The sequence below is a fragment of the Thalassophryne amazonica genome, chromosome 4, assembly GCF_902500255.1.
Source record: "Thalassophryne amazonica chromosome 4, fThaAma1.1, whole genome shotgun sequence".
Classification (NCBI taxonomy): domain Eukaryota; kingdom Metazoa; phylum Chordata; class Actinopteri; order Batrachoidiformes; family Batrachoididae; genus Thalassophryne; species Thalassophryne amazonica.
In genome coordinates, this window is record NC_047106.1 from 70,993,221 (window position 1) to 71,020,893 (window position 27,673).

A 27,673-nucleotide genomic window follows, 5' to 3' on the forward strand; every position below is an offset into this window, starting at 1 on the left:
GCCTGCACTTCAGGCAGGGCGCCCTTTGGTAGTGGGCCAGCAGTACCTCCTCTTCAGCGGCTCACACAACAATTTATTTTCCTCACTGTATATATATATATATATATATATATATATATATATATATATATATATATATACACACACACTCAACAAAAATATAAACGCAACACTTTTGGTTTTGCTCCCATTTTGTACGAGATGAACTCAAAGATCTAAAACTTTTTCCACATACACAATATCACCATTTCCCTCAAATATTGTTCACAAACCAGTCTAAATCTGTGATAGTGAGCACTTCTCCTTTGCTGAGATAATCCATCCCACCTCACAGGTGTGCCATATCAAGATGCTGATTAGACACCATGATTAGTGCACAGGTGTGCCTTAGACTGCCCACAATAAAAGGCCACTCTGAAAGGTGCAGTTTTATCACACAGCACAATGCCACAGATGTCGCAAGATTTGAGGGAGTGTGCAGTTGGCATGCTGACACCAGGAATGTCAACCAGAGCTGTTGCTCGTGTATTGAATGTTCATTTCAGCAGCAAGGAGGAACGACCTGTAGTATCTTTCCTTCTTGCACTGAGGGTACCTCAGACTGTCACTGAACGAGCTGGTCAGCTCCACTACAGTCCGGTGCAGAGGGTGAGAGAAGTTGTTCATGATGGATTTGAGCTTGGTTAACACCCTCCTTTCAGCCACCTCCTCCAGAGACTCCAGAGGACAGAGCTGGACTTCCTGACCAGCTTGTTCACTCTCTTTCTCTCGTGCTCTGTGCTGCTTGGGGCCCAACAGACGACAGCATCGAGGAGAGCAGAGGCTACAATAGAGTTGTAGAAGGTCTTCAGAGAGAGGAATATACGCGTAGAGCGTTATTACACTTCCAAACTCCTGTGGGAGATAGTACGGCCTCATGCTCACGGCGAGTAGCTCCACGTCCGATCGTGCCCCTGTTTTGTGGAATGATCTCCCTGCATCAATAAAACAGTCAGATTCTGTGGAGACTTTCAAGTCCAGACTTAAGACGCACTTATTTTCCCTTTTGTATGGCTAGCATACTGGCATAGTATGTTACGCTGCTTTTTACTCTTTTAAATTAATTTTATTAGTAAAGAGAGCGGGCCGGAGTGCAAAGGAACTGTTGAAATGTATGTGACACGCTTCATCGTGTACAGTGAACAGCGGCTATCAAACTGAAAGCACCGTGCGCTACTGTGCGCACACCGCCGCAAAACTGAACAGGCTGTCATATCCACAATAGACTTTACAGTACATATATTTGTCCATTCCTTCCTTCCTTGGGTGACGTAATAATGTGAACTATTGTCTCTATCATATCTCTATATAATACGGGCAGCTGCGCCTCTCCGTGGTGTGCAGTAATGCGTCATTGCAAGCGTGAGGCTCGGAATTGAATGGATCTCACTGCTGTAATATATAATCACCTTCTAACTCCGTAGGAAATATGACAATATGACATGGAACTGTTGTGTCAGGCCGTGACAATGTTAATAAACATGAATCTCACCTCCAACAATGGTCCAGGAGTGTTTCGCTGCATGATTGTGGGCATTGAGATGAAACCGGCTGGCTATTGTGTGCTGGAATCAACCACGCAAAAATAAATCCTATGTGATAATCCAACTATTGCATGACCGAGTGAGTGACTGCACTATGCCAGCTTTGACACATATGGTGCGAGTTCATCCATATGTTGGTTGTACTGCGGTGTCCGGTACAAGCATGGATGAAACTGACAAGGGAAGAACACAGTGCTGCCACCCACTCCGGTCCCATGTTTGCCAGCCAGACGTTTGGACATCGGGCAGTCTTCGGTGCCTTTTATGGTCATCTGACAGCAGTCTGTGTCATCTACGTGTTGTCTACATGCTCTTTGGATGCCATCATGCAGGTGTGGACGAGGTAATCTGGAGGTGTTCTGAAACTACTGACCACGCCTCTTTTCCTCCAGACTTCGTCTGATTATGGAAATATTTGCAGTGTCGGGCTGGTTCCTGCACATTCTTGATATGTGTGGTGGGGGCTTAAGATACGAACCAAAAATTACTTGAAATAAATCAAAATAACTCAAGAAACATAACAAAGAATAAACAAGTGTGTCTTTAGCTTTGCTTTAAAAACATCCACAGAGCCCACCAGTCTAATGTCCACAGGAAGATTGTTCCACAACGTCTGTGCCCGGAAGGAAAAAGCTTGCTCACCAACAGTCTTTTTCTTGACCTTCAGAACAACCAAGAGGCCAGTTCCTTGAGAACTGAGGTTGCGGGAAGGTGTATAAGTGCTTACAAGATCCTTTAGATAAGAAGGTGCAAGTCCAATTACAATTTTATAATTTAAGAAAAGCACCTTAAAATCAGCACGAAACTGACAAGGAAGCCAATGGAGAGATGCCAGCACCGGGGTAATATGCTCGTATTTCCGTGCTTTTGTCAGGATACGAGCAGAAGCATTTTGAACCATCTGCAAGGCATGAAAGCTTTTCTTCCGGAGTCCTGACAGAAGCACATTGCAGTAGTCCAGACGAGATGTCACAAAAGCATGAATGAGGACTTCTGCATCCCTGTTAGACAGGATTGATCTCATCTTAGCAATCCTTCCATTAAGACGAAAGAAGGATGCCTTTGACACCTGCTTGATGTGTTTGTCAAACACAAGTCTGGTCAAATATAACCCCAAGATTTTTCATTTTTTCACTGCAATGAACCACACAATCATCCAGAGAACTGAATAATAAATAAATACATGATGTAAATTCTGAGGTGCAATGATCATCATTTCAGTCTTTGCAGAGTTAAGGAACAAAAAATTCTTAGAAAACCAGCTCCTGACAGCCAAAAGACAGAGCTCAAATTTGAATACGTTTGATTCATGGCATAAAAATATGAAAGAATGTGACTTTTTAACCTCTTAAAATAGGTCAAGGTTAGTCATCTTTGAAGTTGTCCAAGGTCTGTGTCCTAAGAATGTTCCATGTGAATTTGAAGACCCTGGCAGGACTGGACTTATGCTGAGCACAGACAAACCAACAGATAGATGAATGGACGGACAGACAGACGGACACAAAACCTTTGCAATCCTCGATGGCCATAGTTGATGGCTTTGGGTAAAAATGAACAAAGAAAGCCACTTTGCATTACTGACAGCAAAGACCATCAGAACACTTGAAGGTTCACTTATCTGGGTCCTTGGGACTGGGTGGATTGACGAGGTCCAACCCTGATCCGCCTTTGCTGGCCTCATTTCACCTGCCTTGGGTTGACCCACTGAGTCTTCTAGATGACTACAAGCGTGCAAAATTGTTGGTTGGTTTCACAGCAGGATTGAACATGATGGTTCAGCGGTTCCGTAGAAGTTGGATTCACTGACTGACCCAGGATGAAGGATTTGGTGTTTGCTGTCAAAAATGCTCTGGCAGCTTCCAAAACTTGTGGAAAATCAATTTGAATTTTTTGTAAAAAAATGTAGAAAAAGTTCAAGGCTTGGCAAAGAAAGTTGTGGAGAAAAAATTAAAGTTACCAAAAACACATTTGGCATTGAGAGGAAAATGAAGAATTTGGAGACTCGCAAATTTGCTCTTGTTTTAAAAAACTCAGAACGGAAGTTGCCTTCAAAATGCAGAGAACTTGACTCAAACTTTAAAAGTTATTAAAACTGGTGCATCAAACAGCAAAAATTATGGAATAAAAAGAAATGCAATGAAATAAAAGCCATGAGCTAAGACGAAGGATTTAGAGTGAGGAAGAACCGAAAAAGAGAAGAGAAAAGATTAAGAGGCTACGCACAAGGTCATAAGCTCCACCCATTTGGCGTCAGGTTTCTTCCAAAAGAAAATTATTTGAAAAACACATCAGCTATCACATCACATCAGTATCAACATATACCTTCTTTATTCTTTAGCTAACAAAATATAAGCTGATTGAGTTTCTTCTAAATCATCCTAGAAGCAGGAAAGTGATTAACAGAAGCACCGTTTTCACCATGACAATTCATTAATTCAACAAATAACATTTAAATATGCACCAAGAGTTATAAAGGAACACATATAGCGTCACATGAAAAAAAAAAACGTGTAAACAGATTAAACTGGAATATAAATGTTGTCTTTGGTTAGCTATAACAACATGAAAAGAAATTACAGTTTCTCTCTTTTGTTAAAAGAGAGTACATTCGCGTATTCAATCAATCAATCAATTTTTTTTTAATATAGCGCCAAATCACAACAAACAGTTGCCCCAAGGCGCTTTATATTGTAAGGCAAGGCCATACAATAATTATGTAAAACCCCAACGGTCAAAACGACCCCCTGTGAGCAAGCACTTGGCTACAGTGGGAAGGAAAAACTCCCTTTTAACAGGAAGAAACCTCCAGCAGAACCAGGCTCAGGGAGGGGCAGTCTTCTGCTGGGACTGGTTGGGGCTGAGGGAGAGAACCAGGAAAAAGACAAGCTGTGGAGGGGAGCAGAGATCGATCACTAATGATTAAATGCAGAGTGGTGCATACAGAGCAAAAAGAGAAAGAAACACTCAGTGCATCATGGGAACCCCCCAGCAGTCTACGTCTATAGCAGCATAACTAAGGGATGGTTCAGGGTCACCTGATCCAGCCCTAACTATAAGCTTTAGCAAAAAGGAAAGTTTTAAGCCTAATCTTAAAAGTAGAGAGGGTGTCTGTCTCCCTGATCTGAATTGGGAGCTGGTTCCACAGGAGAGGAGCCTGAAAGCTGAAGGCTCTGCCTCCCATTCTACTCTTACAAACCCTAGGAACTACAAGTAAGTATTGAAGGTTCTGTGTTCTTCCCAATGGGGGCATTGTGGTTGCATCCCAGTGTTGGTCATTTTTATGACCTTTAATCTTTTGTCATCTGGCTGGTTAAGCTGATCCATTCTAGCGATAAGACATGAACAAGAATGCTTTGAGGGCCCCACCTGGAGATGTGAGATGCTATAAATTAATTACACAGTACTTGGGAATTGATGTTTCCTGGCAACACACTGGGTGAGAAGGGCGGATTTTGGTGCAGGGTGATAACATTGAGTCAGTCCAGTGTCACACATTCCAACCTTAGAAATGTCTGAAGAGTCAGTTCTTTGTTAAAAGTGGGAAATTAAGGCAACTTTTGATTCTGTAAAGATATGTCTATGGCTAAATTTGCTACATCATGCTACCTTCCTCTGTTTCTTGTGCTTTGCCTGCCACTTACAGATTTGTCTGTTTGGTATGACAGATAACGGTGTTTTGACCTTTTGACACCCCATGCTGTTTCTCTGGACTCTGTTTGCTGCTGTCCTTATAGACATCGTCACCCTCTGGCTCGCCTACTTGTGTACCGACCTCTCGTCTGTGTTTATTATAAGCCAGGTTTCACATAACCCAATCATATCTAAGTGATGATCCATAATTAGATCATTAATCAACTGTGATTTTGAGGATAATGATCTTAGGTTAATGAGACCCGGACTAAGGACCTCAGTGGGGTTGACATTTAGAGTATCTGGATTTAGGGGTGGTTCCAGAGTAGCATATATAAGATGCCTGGAAGTATGTTTACGTTTGAGACATTCCACGCTGGTTGTAGGTAGCAGACACAAAATATTTGATATTGCTGAAACAGCCAACGGGTCACCCTCAATTTCAACATCATCCAGTGTAGTAATGGGTATTAAGTTTACAAAGCATATCCCTCTATGATTTTTGTGGACACATCTGTGGAAACAGGCCACAGTCTCAACTTGACGAATTTCTCTCCCTGCCACATAAACTGCACTATCACCATAGTGAATTTTCTGCACTAATTTCCCCACTAAGCTAATGGATTCCACACCCACATTTGTCATTAGCCTGGCAGGGTCTGTAATCACCTGCTCCGTGGCCTGCTGTAAAGTCCTAATGTTGCCCTCCCTGTCGAGCTCTATCTATGTTCACAGACAAGATCAATCAATTCAATCAATTTTTTTTTTTATATAGCGCCAAATCACAACAAACAGTTGCCCCAAGGCGCTTTATATTGTAAGGCAAGGCCATACAATAATGATGTAAAACCCCAACGGTCAAAACGACCCCCTGTGAGCAAGCACTTGGCTACAGTGGGAAGGAAAAACTCCCTTTTAACAGGAAGAAACCTCCAGCAGAACCAGGCTCAGGGAGGGGCAGTCTTCTGCTGGGACTGGTTGGGGCTGAGGGAGAGAACCAGGAAAAAGACATGCTGTGGAGGGGAGCAGAGATCGATCACTAATGATTAAATGCAGAGTGGTGCATACAGAGCAAAAAGAGAAAAACAGTGCATCATGGGAACCCCCCAGCAGTCTACGTCTATAGCAGCATAACTAAGGGATGGTTCAGGGTCACCTGATCCAGCCCTAACTATAAGCTTTAGCAAAAAGGAAAGTTTTAAGCCTAATCTTAAAAGTAGAGAGGGTGTCTGTCTCCCTGATCTGAATTGGGAGCTGGTTCCACAGGAGAGGAGCCTGAAAGCTGAAGGCTCTGCCTCCCATTCTACTCTTACAAACCCTAGGAACTACAAGTAAGCCTGCAGTCTGAGAGCGAAGCGCTCTATTGGGGTGATATGGTACTACGAGGTCCCTAAGATAAGATGGGACCTGATTATTCAAAACCTTATAAGTAAGAAGAAGAATTTTAAATTCTATTCTAGAATTAACAGGAAGCCAATGAAGAGAGGCCAATATGGGTGAGATATGCTCTCTCCTTCTAGTCCCCGTCAGCACTCTAGCTGCAGCATTTTGAATTAACTGAAGGCTTTTTAGGGAACTTTTAGGACAACCTGATAATAATGAATTACAATAGTCCAGCCTAGAGGAAATAAATGCATGAATTAGTTTTTCAGCATCACTCTGAGACAAGACCTTTCTGATTTTAGAGATATTGCGTAAATGCAAAAAAGCAGTCCTACATATTTGTTTAATATGCGCTTTGAATGACATATCCTGATCAAAAATGACTCCAAGATTTCTCACAGTATTACTAGAGGTCAGGGTAATGCCATCCAGAGTAAGGATCTGGTTAGACACCATGTTTCTAAGATTTGTGGGGCCAAGAACAATAACTTCAGTTTTATCTGAGTTTAAAAGCAGGAAATTAGAGGTCATCCATGTCTTTATGTCTGTAAGATGGCAGCACCTTCCCCAGAAGGGTGAAGGCCGTCCGGCATCAGCAAGCCACAGCGGCCCCAGAAAAAAGGCCAGTTATCAATAAAACTAAAGCCCTGCTGTCTACAAAATTGTGCCAGCCACCTATTTAACAATGTCAGCCTGCTAAACGCCTCATCATTACCCCTAGAAGGGAGGGGACCAGAGACTATTAATTGATGCCGACACATCTTTCAGGCAAAGTCACAAGTCCCCTCTATGTAGATTTTTGTGACCTTGGAGTGCTTCATTCTGACAGCATTTGGCGCCGACGTGAATAACAATGTGACTGTATCTAGTGTCATGTTCCTTTGTCTGTATACCCTTCTGCAGCATCAGCACCATAAGATGGGAGGCAATGTCAGGAGCTCTGGTCCCAGGAACACATTTAATGTCAGCCGGCATCTGTAACCTGACTTTGCGGGTGATACAATCCCCTATCACTAAAGCTCGGCATTTCGGCCTGGAGATAGGAGTTGAAGTCACCTGTGGGCTCAAACAACTCACAACAGGCATATCCAAGGGAGAAAACCGGTTCACAGTTCACAGTGGCGAGTGTGATTGGAGTCCCGCAACCGGGCACCAAGCCCTATATGACTTTCTCTGCCTAACCACAGTCCGAAAGCCATCATCCACAGCTGGTGTTTCAAGGCTGTTGTTAATGGGCACACTCGCCGGCCCAACACTAACCTTGTCTGGAGTATCCATAATATCTAACTTCACTGAGCTAAGAAGCTGTTCTAGCTTATGGACACGGCTCTCTAGCCACCCTCTCTGCCACCATCATGTAGGATTAATGTAAAGTTTAAAGCAGTGTGCTTTGTGCACCAGAAAATTCAAGAGTGTAGTTAAGCTAGCGCAAGCTCACCGCTAACGAAAATGCTAATCTAACCACTCCTAAGAGTCACACAGGAATAGAATAATGAGCTATAATTCACAGCAGTTACACTAAAAAACTAACAAAAGTATTAGACTGGTATTAACAGTAATACAACCCCAATTCCAATTAAATTGGGATGTTGTGTAAAATGTAAATAAAAACAGAATACAATGATTTGGAAATCCTCTTCAACCGATATTCAATTGAATACACCACAAAGACAAGATATGATGTATATGTTCAAACTTTTGTTGTTTTTATGCAAATATTTGCTCATTTTGAAATAGATGCCTGCAACACATTTCAAAGAAATTTGGATGGGGCAACAAAAGACTGGGAAAGTTGATGAATGCTCAAAGAACACCTAATTGGAAACAGGTGAGTGTCATGATTGCGTATAAAAGGAGTATCCCCAAAAGGCTCAGCCATTCACAAGCAAAGATAGGGTGAGGATCACCACTTTGTGAACAACTACGTGAAAAAATAGTCCAACAGTTTAAGAACAATGTTTCTCAACGTTCAATTGCAAGGAATTGAGGGATTCCATCATCTGCAGTCCACAATATAATCAGAAGATTCAGAGAATCTGGAGAACTTTCTACATGTAGGCGGCAAAGCCAAAAACCAACATTGAATGCCTGTGACCTTCGATCCCTTAGGTGGCACTGCATTAAAAACCAACATCATTGTGTAAAGGATCTTACCGCATAGGCTCAGGAACACTTCAGAAAACCATTGTCAGTTAACACAGTTCGTTGCTACATCTACAAGTGCAAATTAAAACTCTATCATGTAAAGCTGAAGCCATACATCAACAACATCCAGAAACACTGCCACCTTCTCTAGGCCTGAGCTCATTTGAAATGGACAGACGCAAAATGGAAAAGTGTGCTGTGGTCTGATGAGTCCATGTTTCAAATTGTTTTTGGAAATCATGGACGTTGTGTCCTCCGGACAAAAGAGTAAAAAGACCATCCATATTGCTACCAGCACAAAGTTCAAAAGCCAGCATCTGTGATGGTATGGAGGTATGTTAGTGTCCATGCATGGGCAATTTACACATCTGTGATGGCACCATCAATGCTGAAAGGTACATCCAGGTTTTGGAGCAAAACATGCTGCCATCCAAGCAACGTCTTTTTTCAGGGACGTCCCTGCTTATTTCTGCAAGACAATGCCAAGTCACATTCTGCACGTGTTACAACAGCGTGACTTTGTAGTAAAAGAGTGCGGGTACTAGACTGGCCTGCCTGCAGTCCAGACCTGTCGCTCACTGAAATGTGTGGCGCATTATGAAGCGCAAAATACAACAACAGTGACCCGGACTGTTGAACAACTGAAGTCATACATCAAGCAAGAATGGGAAAGAATTCCACCTATAAAGATTCAACAATTAGTGTCCTCAGTTCCCAAACACTTATTGAGTGTTGTTAGAAGGAAAGGTGATGTAACTCAGTGGTAAACATACCACTGTCCCAGCTTTTTTGAAACATCTTGCAGGCATCCATTTCAAAATGAGCAAATATTTGCACAAAAACAATAAAGTTTATCAGTTTGAACATTAAATATGTTGTCTTTGTGGTGTATTCTGTTGTGAAAGTGTCGTGATACGGACCCACAACAGGGGGCGTTAAAGAACGGACAATGGATAAGCCAAAAGTAACAATTTAATGTTGTGAATCACACAACGATGTACAGACAATAACAATATAGTGACTGTCAATCATACACCAGGTGACGTGTGGGCAGGCTCGACAATAGAAGACGCCTGGCGAGAGAAAAGCCGGATCCACACAGCTTCCACCGCCAACGGAGCTGAAGAACACCGGAGCCGCCAAGCCCTGCGCCCCAGGTGGCCGCTGTCTTCAGCAGTCAGACCCGGTACTGCTGGCAGAGAACAGAGACAGTCCTGATGAGTGTGAGTTCGCACACTCAGTAATCCCACAGTCTGTATTCAGTAAGGAGGGAGCACCTCCACCTCCAATCACACACTCGTGCAGCTCCTGTCTAACCACTTATCTGGTTGGGGTGTGAAGTGAAGCCGTCGCTGATCACACCAAACGCCAATCCCACAGATAAGGACACACCACAGGAAAACGGCTGCAAAGAAGTTCAGATTATTACTCAATGTTTTGAGTCAGCAGAGAAAGTTATCTGATTGGTAGTTGATTTCTCGGCGGGGAGGTGGAGTTGCAGTCCGGCCTTTATGGTGGTGGTGATGAGTAGTGGATGAGTGACAGCTGGTACGGATGATGAGTGACAGCTGTCACTCCTGGTCGCTCCGACGCCCTCTCGTGCTTGAAGCCCGCACTTCAAGCAGGGCACCATCTTGTGGTGGTGGGCCAGCAGTACCTCCTCTTCAGTGGCCCACACAACAGTATTCAATTGAATATAGGTTGAAGAGGATTTACAAATTATTGTATTCTGTTTTTATTTACATTTTACACAACATCCCAACTTCATTGGAATTGGGGTTGTAAAAGAAACAATTTAAAAAAGGCGCCCTATCTAACACAAGCTAACCACTAGTGAAACGCTAACATCTCCTAAAATTCACAACAGGAGAAATTTAGTTCAATAAGATTCACAACAGATGTACTTAAAACTAAAAGAAGTGTTAAACAGAAATAAAAGAAACAAATACAATCTTGTAGAGATTAGAAGAGCGTCACAACAGCACACAGTCCGTCGGGAGCAAGTTTCCAGATTTGTAAAATAACAAATAATAAATAAAGGAATGCGTGTTGTGTGGGCCGCCCGAAGAGGAGGTACTGCTGGCTCACACACACGCGGGGAATGCACGAACATCCGCACGAGTCCCAGTTATGATCCTCTGTGGGGATTTAACCCTTCATGCCCCAGCACTCATCGACACGGGGTCAGAAGGGAATCTGCTTGATAGCAGATGGGCTAAGGAAGTAAGGCTCCCTCTAGTGGCCGTTAGTTCACCTTTGAAGGTACGGGCACTAGATGGCACCCTTCTTCCTTTAATAACACACCAGACACAGCCCTTAACACTGGTTGTATCTGGGAATCACAGGGAGGAGATTGTGTTTTTTGTAACACCTTCTACCTCCAGAATCATTTTGAGTTATCCATGGATGAGTAAGCACAATCCCCGGATGGATTGGCCGACTGGGGTTGTGGCTCAATGGTGCGAAACCTGCCACCGGGAGTGCTTAAGATCCTCGGTCCCACCCGGTGCGATTGCTAAAGAGGAGGTCTGTGTTCCCCCCAATCTTACGGCGGTGCCGGCTGAGTACCATGATCTTGCTGATGTTTTCAGCAAAGATCTAGCACTCATGGTTCCCCCACACCGACCGTATGATTGCGCCATTGATTTGATTCCGGGCGCTGATTATCCGTCCAGCAGACTGTACAACCTCTCATGCCCTGAGCGCGAATCAATGGAGACCTACATCCGGGACTCTTTAGCTGCCGGGTTAATCCGGAACTCTTCTTCCCCGTTAGGTGCTGGTTTCTTTTTTGTGGGCAAGAAGGACGGCGGACTCCGTCCATGCATTGATTACAGAGGGCTGAACGAGATTACGGTTCGCAATTGATACCCGTTGCCTCTGTTGGATTCAGTGCCCCTGCATGGAGCCAAAATGTTCACCAAGTTGGATCTTAGGAATGCGTATCACCTGGTTCGTATCCAGAAGGGAGACGAATGGAAGACGGCATTTAACACCCCGTTAGGTCACTTTGAGTACCTGGTCATGCCGTTCGGCCTCACTAACGCCCCCGCGACGTTCCAAGCTTTGGTAAATGACGTCTTGCGGGACTTCTTGCATCGGTTCGTCTTCATATACCTGGACAATATCCTCATCTTCTCCCTGGATCCTGAGACCCATGTGAAGCATGTACGTCTGGTCATGCAGCGGTTGTTGGAGAACTGGCTGTTTGTGAAGGGTGAGAAGTGCGAGTTCCACCGTACTTCTTTGTCCTTCCTGGGGTTCATCATCTCTTCCAACTCCGTCGCACCCGATCCGGCCAAGGTTGCGGCGGTGAGAGATTGGCCCCAATCGGCAAGCCGTAGGAAGCTGCAACAGTTCCTCGGCTTCACGAATTTCTATAGGAGGTTCATCAAGGGCTACAGTCAGGTGGTTGGTCCCCTGACAGCCCTGACCTCCCCAAAAGTCCCCTTCACCTGGTCGGATCGGTGCGAAGCCACGTTTAGGGAGTTGAAACGCTGGTTCTCGACTGTGCCAGTTCTGGTGCAGCCCGATCCTAGCCGTCAGTTTGTTGTTGAAGTGGACGCCTCTGACTCAGGGATAGGAGCCGTGCTGTCCCAGAGCAGGGAGTCCGATAAGGTCCTCCACCCTTGTTCCTATTTTCCCCGCAGGTTAACCCCAGCAGAACGGAACTATGACGTCGGCAATCGGGAGCTCCTGGCGGTGAAAGAGGCCCTGGAGGAGTGGAGACACTTGTTGGAGGGAGCTGTGGTACCATTCATGGTTTTCACTGACCATCGGAACCTGGAGTACATCCGGACCGCTAAGCATCTGAACCCCAGGCAAGCCCGTTGGTCACTGTTCTTTGGTCATTTTGACTTCCGGATCACATACCGCCCCAGGACCAAAAACCAACGGTCTGACGCACTGTCCCAGGTGCATGAAGAGGAAGTCAGAATAGAGCTGTCAGATCCACGTGACACCATCATCCCGGAGTCCACTATCGTCGCCACCTTTACGTGGGACGTAGAGAACACCGTCAGGGAGGCCCTGACGTGACACCCGGACCCCGGCGGTGGACCATCAAACAGACTGTACGTCCCACCAGACGCAAGAGCTGTGGTTCTGGACTTCCAAGCTCTCCTGCCATCCAGGGATGCGAAGAACCGTGGCAGTGGTCTGGCAGCGTTTCTGGTGGGCGTCACTGGAAACCGATGTCCGGGAGTATGTCCGGGCCTGCACCACCTGCACCAGGGGCAAGGCTGTTCATCAGCAAGAAAAAGGTCCCGGCTCTTCTCTGGATGGGCGTCTCCTATCCTCGGGCCTGCCCACACGTCACCTTCTTGTGGAACTTTGATTGACAGACTAAAGCAGTATTTGACCTGTAGTGCACATTTGCAATATTAAATTGTATTTATTGGCATCTCTATTGTCCGTTCATTTACGCCCCCTGTGTGGATCTGTGTCTTACACTTTCCCAATAATGCGGCCTATTTCATTGCCTGTTATTTAAACTTGAAAGAACCTTTTGCTTGCCACGGCAGATGTCCTTCCAAAAATAGGGCATCTTTCTCCCTCATACAAGCCAAGGGAACTCCATATATGGACTTTTATATAAACGGCTGAGTGGATCCTTGTCATTTGATTGGTGCTTTGTATGTCACATGACATGGATTATTTCATCCCATTTGTGTTGCATTGCATACAGAATGCGGCTTGGTTCCATTTATGAGGTCTGTCCAAAAAGTATGGGACATTTTTATTTTTTGCAAAAACCATATGGATTTGAATCACGTGTGATTGCATCAGCCAAGCTTGAACCTTTGTGCGCATGCGTGAGTTTTTTCACGCCTGTCGGTTGCGTCATTTGCCTGTGAGCAGGCTTTGTGTGAGCAGTGGTCCACCCCTCTCGTCGGATTTTTATTGTGAATAAATGTCTGAATGATTTGGAGCTTTGCTGCATCAAATGTTTCCAGAAACTGTGAGAGACCTCCAGCTGGACACCATTCGGAAAATTTAGATGGCTTTCAGCGATGATTTTATGGGGATTACACAGATTAAGGAGTGCTCCAGCCGGTTTAAAGACCGCAAACAGTGTCAGAGAGCGCAGCGCGCCCCGAGCGCCGTTCGACAGGCTCAAACCCCGCTCAAACAACCATGAAGGCTTTGTTGATCTAACTTTCACAAAAAAGGCAGAAGGCGTGGACATCAGCACTTTTTCGGCACATTCTACTGTTACAGGAGTTACAGGAGGTAATGTGGTTTTTTTCATGGAAAGAGAAGCGGAGGATTGCGCCACCATGCCGCTCATGGCGCGGGACAAAACCACCTCCGTGTTGGTCTCATAGGACTGCTTTCAGGTGGCTTTCAGACGGCTTCCGGTTGCTTTTCAGTCGTGTGGGTATCCGAGAAATTGTGCATGAGCTGGACATGCCCCAACATTTCCTGTGAGTCTTCATCACGGCGGTGCTTTGCGCCATGCGGCTCTGCCGCGACGCGCGGAGTTCTGTCTCAATGTGCCGAAAAAGTGCTGATGTCCACGTCTTCCGCAATTCCTGAGCTAGTCAGACGACATACCGGATCAAGACAGCGTCCAGTTTAGAAATGAACAGCACATTCCAATGTTACAGGAGTTTTTGTCATGGAAAGAGGAGCGGAGGAACTCCGCGTGTCACGGCGGAGCCGCATGGCGCAAAGCAACGCCCTGATGAAGCCTCACAGGACATGTTGGGGCATGTCCAGCTCATGCACAATTTCTCGGATACTCACACGACTGAAAAGCAACCAGAAGCTGTCTGAGCCATCTGAAAGCTGTCCTGTGAGACCAACACGGAGGTGGTTTTGTCCCGCGCCATGAGCGGCATGGTGGCACAATCTGCCGCTTCTCTTTCCATGAAAAAAACTCCTGTAACAGTAGAATGTGCCGAAAAAGTGCTGATGTCCACGCCTTCTGCCTTTTTTGTGAAAGTCAGATGACGTCCCGGATCAACAAATCCTTCACGTTGGAAATGATCTCGTTGTTTGAGTGGGGTTTGAGCCTGTAGATCAGTGCTCGGAGCACGCCGCGCTCTTAGACGCTGTGGGCGGTCTTTAAACCGGCTGGAGCACTCCTTAATCTGTGTAATCCCCATAAAATCGTCGCTGAAAGCCATCTAAATTTTCCGAATGGTGTCCACCTGGAGGTCTCTCACAGTTTCTGGAAAAATTTGATGCAGCAAAGCTCCAAATTGTTCAGACATTTATTCACAATAAAAATCCAACGAGAGGGGTGGACCACTGCTCACTCAAAGCCTGCTCACAGGCGAATGACGCAACCGACAGGCGTGAAAAAACTCACGCATGCGCACGAAGGTTCAAGCTTGGCTGATGCAATCACACGTGATTCAAATCCATATGGTTTTTGCAAAAAATAAAAAGGTACGATACTTTTTCAACAGACCTCGTAGAGTGAAAATTTGGTTCCATAGGTATGGTACCATTGCACTCTCACGTGCACGCCCACACATACACTTGTGCACGTTCTCGTGTACGCGCGCACATGTGATCACATGAGCACGTGCGCACGCATACTCGTGCACGCACACGCATACTCGTGCACGCACACGCATACTCGTGCGTGCGCACATGTTCGTGCGCACACACGCACACACAAAACCATTCCACTGTGCTGCCTGGAGGTTGTTAGCAGGAAGAAAGAACAAAAGCTGGACTCATTTCTGACGTGATTTTTTTTTCGCTGCACTGAGGACATATACAGTCTTATTTTTGCTGTTCACGCACGCACAAGCGCTGACCAGGTTGCGTGTGCGTGCGCGTGGGGGACACGACTCTCCTGAGACATAATTTGAGCTAACTGACACTGCTAATTCTTGTAAGATATAGAATTTTAGCTGAGGAAGCTTCTGTGATTTGAAGCAAAACGTCCTCACGTCAAGCAACCCAGTCCAGTCGAAGATTCAAGCTTCTCTACTATGGAAACCACCTGGACAACTGAGAGCCTACACAGAAACTTGTAAGATACACACACACACACACACACACACACACACACACACACACACACACACACACACACACACACACACACACACACACACACACACACACACACACACACACACACAAAACAAATCCACTGTGCTGTCTCTTAGCAGGAAGAGAAAGAAAACCTGGACTCATTTCTGACGTGACTTTTTTTTTTCGCTGACTGAGGAGGTACACAGCTCGACTGAGCCGGTTGCGTGCGTGCGCGCACGCGGGACAGCGACATGATGATTTGATTGAGTTAACTGTCGGTGCTACACACACACAAAATCCACTCAACTGTAAGCCGTCTGGATGCATGAAGACCTGTTTACATGAAACGCTGATGTGATTTTTGGCTGGACTGAGGAACTACACAAAGTCTTTTTTTATGGAAGTCTGAAGTCAGTGCACAGCATCATTGGACTACACGTCACAGTGGAACACCAAAATGTAAGTCCCTTTTCTGTTGTTTATAAATTAATAAAATATCAAATGACAATGATGTATTTTAGCCATTATATAAAACAAATAATGAATGTTTTTACAGTCTTTCAATGGTACGAATATTTAATTGGTGAAAGCCGAGTTGAATGGTATGTTCCAGCTTTCACCTCATAAAATATTCGTACCATTGAACTCATATGACCACTTCAATATATGTACTAAAAAATGCAGACAGCAGCTTGTTGTTAGTTTAACCAGTGTAGCTCCGCCGCCTGATTTGACTTTGCACTCCACCCATATGACACAGTGATGTATTTGTGAAGTGTGTGTGAAATTGTTCCACCAGCAGTGTGAGGACTCGGAGCCAGGAGGAGCTAAGGAGCAGCAGGAGCTGGCGGTATCTCTCTCTTCTCTCTGTGGGGCAGCGCGGCGAAGGTTATTGTACAAGATCCTCCATGGCTCTGTGCAACGGAGACAGCAAGGTCAGTGCAGCCCCCAGTCAGCTCTGCTACCGGAGCTTTCCTCCCCGTTAATGACGGTCCGTGGGAGCGAAAGTTGGACAGCGTGTAGTCATTATGTCCACTGGCACTCAGAACGAAGAATTAGTAACTGAATTACTACGTAGCTGCTGTACGCCTGTTGCGGTGTACTATGAACATGTTGCTCGTTCGTAGCAGCTAACTAACCAGGCGGCGTATTTCGCTTTTGTCGAACAGAACTAAAAAGCTAGAAAAACATATTCTGGCACCAAACGTGCTGTCTCGTTCTTCCCCAGAAGCTTCGCCGCCTCGGCGCACCTCGTGGGTTTTTAGCCTCCGTTAGCAGTGCTGGACGCGGTGCAGCTAACAAGCTAAAACTCATTAGCGCTCTTTACGTTTTACAGCTATCACAACGCTAGCACGCTACATGCTAACGTTAGCCGAGCTGACACTCGCCGAAACGATGTCATATTAATAGTAGCAGTGGTGATTTCTCAAAATGACACTCATCTTGTAGATTAGTCGCACACTTTGAGCTAACGTGACAGTTGGCTAACATCACATCTATTAGGACGTAACATCGGTTGGTAAAAGGTGTTCTGGGACCAGCAGATCTGCTGAAGTTCCTCCTAAATCTGTCAAGGTCTTTGGTCGTTGGGATCATGATGTAAAGTAAAGCGCTTCATGCTGTTGTGCTTGTTTTATATTGTGTTTTAAATAGCAAATGGGACCATTCCTAATGCAGGCAGGTTTAGTTCGACTTCCATAAAACACGTGAACGCTGGTTTCTTGCTGTCCCAGTTTTGTTCATTCTGGATTAATAGACATCTTATGATCTCTTTTTGCAATGGATTTTATTAGAAACACAGCTGCTGTTGTGGTTGTTCACAGTTAAGTCTGTTCATCCTAACCAGCTTTTGTAAGCGGTAGGACAAGATAGATGCTATCTTGTAAAAAAATAACGCATACACACACTCACACACTCATCTTCAACCACTTAGTCCAATTAAGGGTCATGGGGGGCTGGAGCCTAGCCTAGCAGTCATAGAGAGTGAGGCGGGGTACAACCAGGACAGGACGCCAGTCTGTCACAGGGCCAAAATAATGCATATTGAAGATGAAATGATTAGACTAACTTTCATGTGCCAGATCAACTTCAATAGGGAACCGCAGTCTTGCTTGAACCCCTGCGTGAGATGGTGGGACAGCCTGCACAAACACAGCGTCACTTCCAACAGAAAAATGGTGTACTGTTTTGTTTTTGGCTGCAATTGCCGAAGCAGTCGTGAAAAGTGCAGTTTTTTTCTGGTTTCCAGTGGAGAAGGGAAGATGAGGCAAATGGGAGAGGTTACAGGGTTCTAGCTAGCGCAAACATGTTACGGCCCATTACGCTATAATTTTGGACCGTTACGCTTATTTTCAATACAGCTTCTGTAATCAACTGTTTCTGCAGCGCGACTCCAGTTTGAAGCGTGAATCGAAGCAATGCTTTTATTCAATGGTTTGTGGCTCTTTGATTTGCTGCTCTTCAGAAGCGGTAAGTCCGCTTCTTAACCCCTCTGAAAGCCATTAAAATATCATGAGTCACTTTTGTGTGATTTAAAGTAACTGGGACTCTTGTCTTGTTGCAGTCGAGAAACGAGAATTGTCCTCCTTTCCGTTGGCACGGCTTTAAACGCTGCGCAGCTCTCTGCTGAGACAGAGTCCACTCGGAATTAATAACTTCAAAACGAATTGCCGCTTTAAATAAAATGACACCTCTTACAAACGTTGCAGTACAGACAATAAACTACAATTGACTAAAAAGTTTATTCCTCCCTAAATGAGACGTCTTTCATTCTTTATAAACCTGACCTGCAGCAGAGCTGCAAAAGCTCAGCTCAGAGGTATGGAAAGACATTCATGCCAATAATGTCTGAAAGGAAATGCTTTTGACAAAAACTAACAGATTTTATTTCAGTTTATGTCCAGAGATCAAGGATCCACCATGTAGAGTTTATTATGTCCAGAGTTTAAGGATCCAGTAACCAGTTTCATATTTATTTACTTTAAGACTCAATAAAATGTTCAATTTCAATTTAATCAATTTCAATTTATAAAGCGCCAAATTACAACAAAAGCTGTCTCAAGGTGCCTCACACAGAACAGTTCAGCATAAAAAAATTAAATAAATAAATACAAATAAAATACCTAATTAAAAACAGAAGTAAAAGAATAAATCATAACAAAATAAAAACTACTCCTAAGAAAGAGAATAAAAATAGGTTTTAAGTATTGAATTAAAAATGTCCACGGACTCCGACTGCCTCACTGAGGGCCATGTACTGGTAAACCCAGAATGAGATTGCCCACTCATCATACTTCCTCAGCCTTCTGGACATGATGAAGGGACTTGGGCTATCGTATCTGTCTTTTCCCCTTTGGGTACCCCTAGAATGGCCAATTTTTAGCTTGAATTTTCAAAAGCTTCCCCTCTTCATTACCCCCTCACCCCCCCTCGGTCGCTTCGCTCCCTCGTCATTACCACTACGCTAAAATTTTATCCTAGATAGAATCCTGGGTTATGTCGTTATGTTTTAGCCTCCACACCTTGACAGAGTAGCTGTGGTCTCTTGCCTGCACAACCGCCTCGACATGTTTGAGCTCCGGGTCATAAACAACCCGCAACATGTGTCCACTTTCCAACGCATCTTCAGTTTTTGTTCGCATTTTCACTTTGTTTGCTGTGTAATTTGCCCAAAAACTCAGAGAAAGTGCCATGTTTCTGTTAGGAACATACACGGGATGTCCCCAGATTTAGAATTATGCTCTGTCATTTAACCCCTTTAGCGCCCACCCTCAAACGAGACGACAGTACCCAGTAACAAGTTTGTTTTGCTTACTTGTGGCCTACCTGCTGGCACCTGCTGGACAGGTCAGGAATGTGTATCTGTATTGAATAAGCCACTTCAGCATCTCTGTCCATGCAGTGCATGCTGAGCCGGGTCAAAGTTCACCACTACCAAAACCAGACTATAAGCGCTGACAGCAACGAATATATTGAAGATTTTGACAGAATTTGGCAAAAATCTGCTCCAAAATAGGTGGGAAGTGGAAGAAAGAACTTGTGGCTCTATCTTATGTGCACTCACTACAAAATGCCTCCATAGTACGATTTAAAGACGACGAACGGGAGCCTGTTAAAGAATGTCCGTACTGGCTGTTGTCATTTGACAGTTCCTGATCCATTACAGCTGTCAGATGTTTGGGAAAATGACATTGGCAACAAGCAAATGCATGTAGATATTAACAAGTATCTCATACAGAAAGATGAGCAAAACCTGAACAGCCATGAAACACACAGAATACACAGGCTGAGACCTGTCCATTCCTGCATTTTTATACAGAGTGAGACTTGTCCATTTCTAGTTATTTAATTATTTATTATTAGATTGATTTATTTTTATATTCTGTGTAACTGTATTATATACAATGTATAAATATGTAGTACTGGTAAGCAGTGCTCTGTACTTCATGCTGTGACACGTTGTGAATCATCAGGTCTATGCAGTAGTACCACAGTGTAGATATGATCAGATTTGACTGGGTTTACTTGGATATATAACAGATAAAAGTAAAAAAAGAAAAAATTATAACTTACTTATTTTGTCCACTCAGCATGTCCTTCTGGATGTCATAATTCCGTTGGAAAAGTTGCAGCTCAAATGCGATGTGCTACTGAGCAAATTTACTTTTTCCACTTTAGCATCCCACGCAGATCATACATGGAACAATGTGGACCTGGCAAGCTGCTTTAATGCTACTTAAAGCTGCTAATTTATCTTTAAGGGCAAAATATAAATGGATCACATACTTGCGGTAATGTGGTTTCTATACTTTGTTTACTAAAGTGGGTATTGGTGAACTTTGACTGGAAGATTTGACCCGGTCATGGTGCATGCATATTGATGATGCTGATTTGGCTTATTAAGTCACAGTCCATGCAGGGCCTATATGTGCCATAGTCTGTTTGCATTGCATATAGTGTATTGTAAATGTTTTGATGTTGGTAATGTTATTTTAGCTGTCTACCAGGGTATGTTGGAGGTGCTAGCCAATAACCAAACTTGTACCAATGCAGATTTTCAGGTTTGATATGAGAGTATTTGCATCTCAACAGTGAGTGGTGGTGAAGGAGCTGAAGCTCCTTATGTCTAGGGATGGGTATTGATAACATTTTATCTATCGATGCCATTATCGATTCTGCTTATCGATCCGATTCCTTATCGATACCTCTTGTGAATTTTGTACTAAAAGTAGACTTTACAGGTTTTCTATGTATTTCATTGAGTCTTAAAGTAAATAAATATGAAATTGGTCACTGTATCCTTGATGTCTGGACATAAATAAAAATAAACAAAACAGTGTTTCGGTTTGAAGTTATTAATTCTGACTGGACTCTATCATTCTAACTTGACTCTGCAGAGAGCCGCGCAGCGTTTAGAGCTGTGTGAACAGAACGGAGGATGATTCTCGTTTCTTTCTCGCAACAAGACAGGAGTCCCAGTTAGTAACTTGAATCCGCACAAAAGTGACTCACAATTGACATTCAGGGATGAAAGTGGTGAAAAACAAAAAAGCTGAAACCCAAAATTACCCCCCAACACCACCCGCACGAAAATGTTTGAATTCTAGAAGCTCTGAAATGCAATCTGGGACTATTCCACATGATAAACTGCAGTGAGTGCAGCATCCATTTAGGTGAGAAAAAAAACGAAACAACTTTCCTTATTCAGATTCGTTCCAGTAGTATTCTGCTCTTACAAGGATGTAGCAGTTTTCTAGTTTGTCAGATAGTTCTGGAGGAAATCACTGAAGAAATTAACAAACTGAAAATATGGTTTGACCAAAACAAACTGTCATTAAACTTAAATAAGACAGGGATGAAATGGAGGCGTAAGAGTCACTAGGTGTTCACAGGAAACACTTATTTATTTATTTATTTATTTATTTATTTATTTATGTTCATTGTTAGTTGGTTTTGTATTTTCTGTTGTGTTTCTATTCAGGTTCTTTTTGTCTCTTTCTCTAAAATGGTATATAATAACTAATCATTAGATTATTAATATATAAACAAAAATAAATTTAAAAAATATTACAATTTGTAATACATTTGACTCTTTTACGACAACAAACGCTTGACAACGGCAACTACTTAATGCTAACTTTAAAATTGAAAATGGCATAGACATGCTAACGTGTTAGCATCGGTGTTGTTTTTAAGTTATAAAATACATCTATCAACTGTTTCAGAAGACCATAACAGGTCGGTTTAACATAAAAAAAGGTAAATAATACAGCCATATGCTCTTTAGGGTTTTAGCGGCGGAAAATTAAGATAAGTGAAAGGGAAAAAAATGAATCGGTGAAGCAATGATCGAATCACTGCTTCAATTGGTTCAAGGTTCAAAGCAAAGCTGCACTGCAGAAAAGTTGATTATTAAATGTAGAGAAATTATAATTTTCCTGACAAACACCCCCAAAAACAACAGCCACTCTGAAGGATCGATAGGGGAATCGTAAAGTAAAAAGGTTACTGATGTCGGTGGATCGTATCATTTCTTAATGATACCCGAAAGGAACCGGTTCTCGATACCCATCCCTAGTCCATGCAACGGAACAAAAGTAACTTGAGACACTAATGAACTTGGATATAAAATGGATAGCTTTTATAGTTGGTTGACAGCACTTTTCAGTAAACAATTGCTTTATGTCTGAAACCACATATGGCCACTGGAAACTGTTTAACACCCCCAACCCCCAAGTTCTGAGAGCATTATGAGGATTTCACTGTCACTGTCTTTAGTCTGAGGTTGCTGTTCAGGTGTCTTGCCTTCAGCAAGTGAAATGCATGCATATTCTGCTTTCCAGCATGATCTGTCTGCACTGTGAAGAGTTTTGAAGTATTTGTTCAAGTATAAATTAATAATATAGCCATAAATATATGCCCACTGCTTTCATTTTATCACCATTGCCGCAAACAGGACACTAAACCTTCTCCAGGAGATCACCTGTCCTGCGTGTTTTCCTTGTGTACCTGCTGTGACTGCAGCTGATTAGATAAGTGTGTTTCCTCGCTCTTGATTGGCTGAGAGCACCTGACTGAGTTAATTAGCAGTGAGTGGAGCAGGGATAGTTGGAAAACTTGTAGGGCAGGTGATCTCTGTACTAGAAGGTGCACTCAAGCAGTAACCATGCTTTCCTGTTTTCACCAACTGACACAGGAGGGCAAGTAGCAGCCTTTTATGCCAGGTTTTTCTGATATTGTCTGTAACAGTTATTTTCATTACCAATTCATTTGTTGATTATTATCCCTATGAATCTATTAATTGCTTGGTTCATAATATGTTGGAAAATTGGGGATAAGTGATTCCAAAGCCTGACATGACATTCACAGATGTTTTGTTTTGTACAGGGAATTTGTTCATTAAAAAAGACTCAGAGCAGTTAATTGATTATCAAAATATTTGGTGATTTAATAATCAGTTCATTGCTGTGACTCTAGTGGGAACATTACCTAAAGAATGACTTAACTGGAGAATGCATTTTACTACAGTAAAGAAATTAAAATTAAAGGATGAGTTCAACTGATGATTTGTTTATTTCTTTATTGGCTTACTGATTTATTTATTGACTAATCGCTTCAGCAGTAAATTTTACGGTGCTGTTGGTTTGGTAAGCGTAATAACTCTGGAGTCATGAGAGTAATTAACATGTGACTCTTCCGAGGGCTTGAATGGATGCAGCATGCTTCACATGTGCAAGCACTGAAACTCACATTTTTACAATTATGTTGCTGAAACTTGTTTTCCATGTTAGGAGAGAAGTGGAATGAGGTTCTTTTACACCATCCTCTAATCTAAAGTCCAAAAAACCCTGCTGATACTTAGAAAAAAAATGAAAGCTAAATATTTTTATTCACCTCAGCGATCTGCCGGTTTGTAATTACTAGACACTGTACGCGTCAAGGAATTTTGTGTGCTTTTATCTTATCAAAGCGCAACATAATCACTGTACGCTGTACCAGCAGGAAGACAAATTGTATCATTTATTGTTTTTCTGAATGTGTCTATCTGCAGCTGGAGAGCGTAGATCAGAATGGGTCATGTGAGGGGGCGGTGGCGATACTGGATGCTGGGGCCCAATATGGCAAGGTGATTGACAGACGAGTGCGAGAGCTGTGTGTACGCTCAGAGATCCTGCCTTTGGAGACGCCTGCATTTGCTATCAGAGAACAAGGTTACAGGTGATAATGAAAATCTCATGAATATGTTTTTATTATTGTTTCTTGTTCATAGAGTTGGATTCTCAGTATTCTGTTAGAAGTGGTTTGCTGACATAGCTGTTGCATCTAAAAAAATACAATATTGTGTAAATTTGATATATTCCTGACTCAACATATAAACTAAAATGTTTCAAGCATTTTTTTTATTTTAATTTTGATAATTACAGCTCCCCCCCCCCCCCATTTTGTTCAAAATATAAGTATTTCATTTCAAGTTTGCATAACTCAGTATTTGTGAAGTACAAATACTATGAATCTTTGTCTGGTTCCTTACACATAACCACAATCATGGGTAATGCCTGCTTCGCACGGCAAGATAATTAGGCTGATATTGGACCCGATCTTCCCCTTCCGACAATCTTAAGGATGCCCCGGCAATCGTGATGACGCTATAGATAATCTTATCAGATATTCCTGCCGTGTGGTGTGTTCAGAGCGCTCTGAAGTGATTGGAAGGATGTCAGGGGCACTCCGATCACAAATCGGGGTTATACAACATGTTGGATTGTCTTGGCCCAATCTCGCAGCGTGCGTGGTGTCCTCTGATCACAAACGAGCACGCAACCTGCTGAATGTGATGTGCAGCCAATCAGAAAGCGAGGTGACGGACATACGGAGTGGAAAATAAAACCATGTTTAATGATTGTCATGTTTAATCTCGAGAGATTTTGTGAGATTTCCTGTCTGACCTGGGAATGTTCGTGTGTGAAATCTGTTTGTGTGTGGTGGTGTTGTCCTTACCGTGCGGCTGAACACCACACACTGTACGAACAAACCTGTTAGATCTATGATTTTTTTTATCTCCACGTGTGTGGTCTCAGGTTTTGGAAACCTACAGATTATTTTAAAATCCTGCCATGTGAACCAGGCTTAAGACTGCTGACTTGACAGGTGTCCAGAAGACACTCGTTGATAGCCTCCACAAGGAGGATAAGCCACAGAAAGTCATTACCGAAAGGGCAGCTGTTCAGAGTGCTGCATCAAAGCATATTCATGGAGAGTTGACGGGAAGAGAAAAGTGTCACAGGAAAAGATGGACAAACAACAGGGATAACAGCCTTGACAAGATTGTCAACCACTGCTGATTTAAGAAGTTGGAGTGGACTGAGCCTGGAGTCAGTGCATCAAAGGCCGTCACACACAGGCGTGTCCAGGGAATGTCATACAGGTGTCACTAGTTTCAAGTAGGCCTGCACGGTTTAGTCGGTTTACACGGTACACGGTATAATTTTGGCCAATGGTAGAAATTTTGACTCAACCGACTAATCGCGATAACAGCCGCAGAGTTTTCAATCCAGGCAAGCTCTTCCGTGAAGTATGTGTGTGAGAACCAGTTTGCTGCGGGTGCTCTGAACTGAGGTGACTGACTCTCACTGCTGTTCATGTAAGTTTGTGAGATGCCTGTTCTGTCAGTGATAATTGCAAAGCCGCTGTTTATTTATTTCAGCCGACACACGAGGGGGAGGTGGAGGCTCTGTCACGACCTGAATCAAACATTTGAGAAAGTGCCACGTTTAATAATGCAAGGATTTTTTTTTTTTTTTTTTTTAACCAGAAAGACAAAATCACCCATGTAACATCAGTTTACCCAGGCTGACTTCAAATATGAGTAAATTAAGTATTTTTTATAAAATGTTTTGGTAGTTGTGTAAAGGAGGAAGTGACCGCCCTGAAAGTGCTTCATGTATTCAGAGCGGGTGTGCCATCTAGTGTTCAAGAGATCAAACTTCAGCCGCTGACCATAAATTTATTCTTTCACCATAACATCAAATCTAGGCTTGTATCTTAGATGTACCTTCCGGCAAATTGTAGCAGTAGTCTTGAGATCTGCACAATAACTGTTTTCAAAATTACATCTTTTTTTGTTGTTTTGTAGCTGTTGTCATTTTTATTTATTTTAGATCAATTTACCTTTGCTAAGGGACCCATTCAGAAACACATTATAATTTTTACACTTATGTTTATATCATGATATATACTGTTACCATAAAGGGATTCAGTTTATACCGCAATATGAATTTTAGGTCATATCATGCAGCCCTTGTTTCAAGCCACTCCTGAACCAGAGATGATGACGATGATAGACACCTCTTACCTTGGCTAAGGGGAAAAGAACTGGATTGTTGCTCAGTGGAATAACTCCTCCTTTTCAGATTAAAGTGAATTTTGCATTTCATTTGGAAATCAAGGTCCCAGAGTCTCGAGGAAGAGTGGAGAGGAAAGTAGCTTGAAGGCCAGTGTGAAGTTTCCACAGTTAGTGATGATTTGGGGTGACATGACATCTGCTGGTGTTGCTCTATTGTGTTTTTATCAAGTCCAAATCTAACTCTGCCATCTACCAGGAAATTTTAGAGCACTTCCTGCTTCCATCTGATGACAAGCTTTATGGCAGAGGTCTCAAAGCGGTTCCAGAAAGGGCCGAGAGGGTGCAGGTTTTCTGTGCAACCACCCACTCCAGCAGGTGATTTCACTGATTAACATCACTTTGAGCAGGTGAAATCAGTTAATCAGTGAAATCACCTGCTGGAGTGGGTGGTTGCACAGAAAGCCTGCACCCTCTCGGCCCTTTCTGGAACCGCTTTGAGACCTCTGCTATGGAGATGTTGATTTACTTTTCCAACAGGACTTGGCACCTACCCACAGTGCTAAAACCACTAGTAGCTGCTTTGCTGACCATGGTATGACTGTACTTGATTGGTCCCTTAGACAGTACCTCATAAATTTTCTATTAGGTATTGTCAAGCGGAAGATGAGACACCAGACCCAACAGTACAGAGGAGTTGAAGGCTGCTATCAAAGCGACCTGGGTTTCCATAACATCGCCTCCAAGCTCTCCACATTGATACCTTAATTCATTCAACCAATTGAGTGCATAAATGAACACACCTTTCAGAAAATCGACATTGTATTATAAATCTTTTTTTGGTGGATTAATCTTATGAATTATTGTAATATTTTGAAGGGTTTCTTTTTTATTGTTTTAGGCATAGCCATTAATGATCAAAATTAGAGTAATGAAATGGCTGAACATTTTTCGATTGTATGTAATGACTCAGTGTCCCCCTTAGGGGACATTGCGCCTTTTGTGCTTGGCTGTCCACTCACAGAAAATGGTCAGTCAAATTTTCAGTTGCTTGCACCCATGAACACCACCCTAATTGAGGTGATTTTAAAAATGTATATTCCATTTTGTAGTGTGGCAATAGGTCATGCTCATTGTGTTCATGGTGCGCTGTTTTTGTGAAGTTCAGGTTAGTTTAATTTTTAAACAATAAAATATTTCAGTAATTGTTTTAAATGAGAGTGTAGGTTTCCCCCCTCTCGCTGCTTTTGTGGTTCAGAGCACTGTGTTTTTCCTCTTTATACCTCCCAATTTGAATTTTTTTTTAATTTAGATTATTCAATCACAAAGCCTGTAATTAATTTTACTGCTTTTTTTTATGACATGGCAGCCCTAATATTGATTCTTTCCCCTGTCTACCCTCCCCTTTCTTGCACTCTGCTTTCTCTCCTTAGGGCAATCATAATTTCAGGAGGCCCTGCCTCTGTCTATGCAGAAGATGCCCCTTGGTTTGACCCTGCAATATTCACTATTGGAATGCCTGTGCTTGGGATTTGCTATGGGATGCAGGTACATTGTTTTAGGATGACAACTCCAGACCAGGAGGTTTTTCTTCCAG

The 27,673-nt window shown here is 43.1% G+C and overlaps 1 protein-coding gene across 1 annotated transcript in view; it reads left to right on the forward strand.

Moving 5' to 3' along the window:
* Nucleotides 1-16,498: 16,498 nt before the first annotated feature.
* The window catches only part of gmps (guanine monophosphate synthase), a 77,150-nt gene continuing 65,975 nt past the window's right edge, over nucleotides 16,499-27,673 (forward strand). The window contains exons 1-3 of the mRNA XM_034168096.1: nucleotides 16,499-16,672; nucleotides 23,788-23,954; nucleotides 27,510-27,624. Of these exons, the coding sequence (XP_034023987.1) occupies nucleotides 16,646-16,672; nucleotides 23,788-23,954; nucleotides 27,510-27,624 (309 nt within the window). The 5' untranslated portion in view covers nucleotides 16,499-16,645. The remainder of the gene's footprint in view (nucleotides 16,673-23,787; nucleotides 23,955-27,509; nucleotides 27,625-27,673) is intronic.